Below are 4,559 nucleotides of genomic sequence, written 5' to 3'. Positions count from 1 at the left end.
CCATCGCGGCGTTACATAAAGCGATCTGGTTTTTAAATCGCCGCTTCCGGTGTGACTATGGAAACACTCGGATTATGTAAATACCGAAACCTGGATGCTGGGCATCAGATGCGAAGATTCGCCCCCCTTCCCTTCACCGGGGAATTAGCTCTTGTTCACGTACAATAATAATAATAATAATTAAAAGAATGATCCGGTCGTTAACGAGCGTTTACCGCCGTTCAAGGGTTTTTACGGGATTGCAAAACGCTTCGGTGCTGTAGCCTGTGAATTGTCGGCGAGTTACGTGTCCCCCGCTCGCCTTCCAGCGCCAGCCCCTGCTCAGCAGCCCAAGTTTGAGTTTTCCTGAAGCCAAGCACCTGTTATTCCTGCCGAGTTCCGTGTCACGGGATGGAAAAGGTGCATACAGCGGGGTTGGAGCTTGTTTGGATTCAGGTTTTGTTCAGTTTGTGCCTTGCCATCTTAATTATTTCCTCCAGAATGTGTTTATCAAACCGTTGTGCACGATCCATGTGCTTTCCTCGATTTTTTCTTTTCCGGACAATGTGTTTTATTTTGGTTTTTGTGTCTTTTCTAGCGCTGCATCGGCCGAAGGCGGTACGATGAGAACGAGGACCTCTCGGACGTGGAGGAAATTGTCAGCATCAGGAGTTTCAATTTGGAAGAGAAATTAAAGAGTAAAATGTACCACGGGGATTTCGTGCATGCCATGGACGGCAAAGGTAACACAGCCGGGCCGGGGCTGTCCGGCCGCGCTCGCCGCCGCCTCCACGTGCGGCTCCGCTCCGGCTTCGGATTTCGCGCCCGCGCCCCTGCCCGGGGATCCGGTGACGCTGCCGGCCCGAGGGGAACCGGGGGCGGCTGCTGGTGGGGCCCTGCAGCCCGGCCCGTCCCGGGGGCTGCCCCGGCCCGTCCCCCCGCACCCGGAGGAGCTTTTGCCCCGGCGCGGTGCGGGATGAGCGCGGTGATGCATGGCAGTGCTCCCCCCGCCGTGACCCCAGCGCCGCACCGGGCTGGGCAGGAATCAGCTCCTGGCACGGGAGAGGCCGAAACCCCAGCCCCCACTTAGCCAGAGGTGATTCCTGCTCCCTCTCCGCCCCCTCTTGAATCCAGGACCCCTTTTGCGAAAGGGTGCGATTGATGAGCCCGTTCGCCAGGCTCGGAGACTTTAAAGTCAATAACTTCTTTGTGTGTCTATCATATATTAAATTACAGCGCTCCCCTCCCCAAAGTTCCTCGTTTTGCTGAGGTGACTGGAATTCCGGAGCCGTAAGCGGAGCCAGACAGCCCCGCTCTGCCGCACGGGGAAACGGGAGAGCTTTGCCCGGGAACCCAGCGGGCCGGGGGGGCTGCAGGTCACCTTTATTGACCGCTGTGCTGCTGACACGGATCCCCAATCCCAGATGGCCGTCACCAAAACTCGGCCTGACTGAGGAGCCGGTTTAGGATGGCTCTCTCAGGAAAGAAGTTTTGGCTGTAATCCTCCTGAAATTGCTCTAGCTGTGTGGAAGCACTAATCGAGTTTAGAAAGTTTCCTTTTCTCCCTTAGGCTTAGTTTTGCATGAGCATTTTAAGCTCCTTTTAGAAAAGTTGATGTGGTGGAGAAATTAAATACCTATCTTACTTAGGAAGGTATTTGTTTAGGAGATAAGCTCAACCCTGACCCCTCTTCCTCCAAACAAAACACAAGCAACTATTTTTTAGCTGGAAAATGTTAATTAATTTTCCAGAAAATGATTGCATTCCACCCTCAGCTTCCAGACACTCCAATGGTTGCCACTGCTCCATGCTAAGGATAGTACAATCCACATCTTCCCTGGCTTGGCAGCTCCAAAATCTCTGGGCAGTTCTCTCCTTTCTAGGGAACTTGAAAATAAATGAGTGTCTTTTGTTATTTTGTTGTGGTCTGTGTCGGCTTTGTTCAACCCCACAAGGGATTTAAATGCTTTGTTGGGGCATTAGGAAGAAAGGATCTGCCTTGCTATTTGCTCTGTTTTTATTTTTACTATTGGTTTACTTTTTTTCTCTATAAACCTAAGAGTTGAATTGAATCTGGTCGAAACAATGACAGTAGTATGGAAGAATAAAACAAGTTATATGAGCACATGGAATTAGTTGAGCAATATTTTTTTTTCTTTCCCATGTCCTTCCCATGTTTTTATTTTCACTGATAACTCATCTTGAAGTGGTGTGAATTTTGCCTTGAATGCAGTTTGTTATAGCTGTTTGTTCTCTAGTCTGCAAGGCTATATAGGTGCCTCTGCTTCTTCCACCAATATTACTCCTGATGTTTGTTGACTTTCTGACTCGGATCAGTGTCTGTGAAAAGTCTCTGTAGTTTATTTATTGCTTACCAAAAGGCAATAGCTTTAATGGGGATGCCTATGGGCAAGGGTGACTTATTTAGCACAGAAATATTTACTGGGTAACCTTAGTTAAATGGAGTGTTCATTACACTTCCTTTGACACTAGTGGCAATAAAGTTTCTGTAGTTGTAATGTTTCTGTAAATGGATAATTACAGTGCTCTGATTTGGTAACTCTTAAGTAGGAACATTACATCCCTACTTGTCATAATTACCAACTGAATACAGCAAAGAAAAAGTAAAAATAGAGGGCAGTACATGTGCAGGCATGGGAGTTTGGCCTCTGGCTCTCCTCTTGCTTTCAGTGTGGGTTTTAGAGCAGAGAAACATCAGGAATGGAGGCTCAGGCTGAGGTGCTTGTGCTGGCCCAGGGAGCGTGGGCAGCTGGAAGAATCTTGGAGTGAAACTGCTCCTGTGTGCCTGAATAACCTGCAGGGAGAGGGCTCTGGGTTTGCAGGGCATTCTGTAGTGCTGGACACTCAAGCAGTGCTTGCCATTCCAGGGCAGTGTAGGAAAGGCTTTATAAAAGTCATTTTTTCCTGTAAAATGGGGGAATAGCAGAGCCATAGAAACAGTCCATGGCTGCTGCAGGAATTCCTCTGCTCTCTGTGGCAGAAGGCTCCAAACTGAGTGTGGGGTTTTGTAGCCATGGCTCACCCAAATCGCTGCCTTGTAACTTCCTCTCTAATCCCCAAATCACTGCTATTGTGTCAGACCATGCATAGAGAAATCCCCAGGAAGGCCAGTCCTGTGTAATCCTCAGAGAGGAGCAGCAAGGTAATTCTGGCCAGTGTTAACATGACAAATTTATATTTAATTTTCACTTCGATTGTGTATTATACTGTGACTCCCCACAATTCATTTTTCACAGACTTCCTAAGTGCCAGGAGCTGTGTAAAATCTGCCTATCAGCTCCTGGAGTTACATTGCTGATTAATTAAAAGAAAAGTTGTTCTATTGAAACCAAGAGTAACCCCCACATAAAAAGAATTATGTGTTCATGGAATTAGAGCTCTCTGGTAGAACCAGATAATGCTCACAAGAAAATTTATATTTATCTAAGTAGAAATGTGTAACTTAGAAAATCTAAACTTACACATACATTTTAAACTACACATTTGCCCAAAAATACCTGACTGATTTGCAGTATTTGGTCAGGATTATCTTTTAACTGTTAATTTGGTATTTCATTACAGCCTGGGTGTTTCAACACAGACCTTAATTGACAAACTGACTGGCTTCTATTTTATGTGCATCAGTGAACAGGAAAAATAGGGAGCAGCTGGGACAGCATTGTCTGTCACTGGGTTTCCGGTTTGGATCTAAAATATGCATTCTCTTTCCATTTCTCTTTAGGTGATAGGGAGTTCTTTGGTGAGAAAAGGGGAATGGGGAGAGTCTGAGAAAATGTAACTGTGAGGTGCCAACACCATTGTAATTGCTTTGGGATGTTGTTCTGATTCATTTCCACAGATTTTACTTTTGAGTATGTGCAAAGAGAAGCTCTCAGAGTTCCCCTCATCTTCAGAAATAAGGATGGACTGGGAATTAAGTAAGTTACAACCAAATTTTGGTGATTAATAAATGCTTTTATAAAATAACCATTATGCTTTCTACTTGTATCTGATATTTCTTTTGATGATCTCAAAATGGATTGCAATTAGTAAGACTGTCAGCAGCCTTGAGAGGAGGAATGATTATTTTCCACTTATAAACAAGCAGATAATGAAGTCTATAAAAGTTAAGTGCATACAGCATGGTACTACACAGTCAAAGTATGTCAGCAGTGAAAGTTAGGAATGAAATCCAAGGTTTTTGCACCCAATCCATGCTGTAATGACAGAACAAACTCCCTTCAATTTTTGACTTCTCAATTCTTTCATTCATTGCAGGTGGAATTCTAATGATGCCTGTCGTTTTCCATTATAATTATGTCTCTTCAGAATGTTACAGCTTTGTAAATATTTAATAATGTCTAGTTAAATATGAGATTGCTGCAGCCTTTTTGAGGTGGCATTTGGTTAATATCCAGTATAAAGGATTTGGTATTTTAATAAGAGAATCCTGCAACTTTGTTTGTGACAGTGACAGTGTCTAAAAGAAAAGTCTTAAAAGCATTAACATTATCAGTCTTTAATCCATATTTAGATGAATGTTACTTGATACTTTTGGAAATTAGGATCATGTAACTGAC

At 44.5% G+C, this 4,559-nt stretch overlaps 1 protein-coding gene across 3 annotated transcripts in view; it reads left to right on the top strand.

Annotated features, from left to right (window-relative positions):
• KDM2B (lysine demethylase 2B) overlaps window positions 1-4,559 on the top strand; it is a 103,726-nt gene that overhangs the window by 702 nt on the left and 98,465 nt on the right. For 2 of the 3 annotated variants that reach the window (XM_054645618.2, XM_077187821.1), the window contains exons 2-3: window positions 578-722; window positions 3,839-3,917. In XM_054645618.2, the coding sequence (XP_054501593.1) occupies window positions 578-722; window positions 3,839-3,917 (224 nt within the window). Of the gene's footprint in view, window positions 1-257; window positions 400-577; window positions 723-3,838; window positions 3,918-4,559 lie in introns of those variants that run through there. The other variant, XM_077187822.1, reaches the window with a different exon arrangement.

This window comes from Agelaius phoeniceus, chromosome 18, assembly GCF_051311805.1.
Source record: "Agelaius phoeniceus isolate bAgePho1 chromosome 18, bAgePho1.hap1, whole genome shotgun sequence".
NCBI classification, from domain to species: Eukaryota; Metazoa; Chordata; class Aves; order Passeriformes; family Icteridae; genus Agelaius; species Agelaius phoeniceus.
Note: the sequence above shows the minus strand (reverse complement) of the source record. Positions and strands in the feature narration are given on the sequence as shown.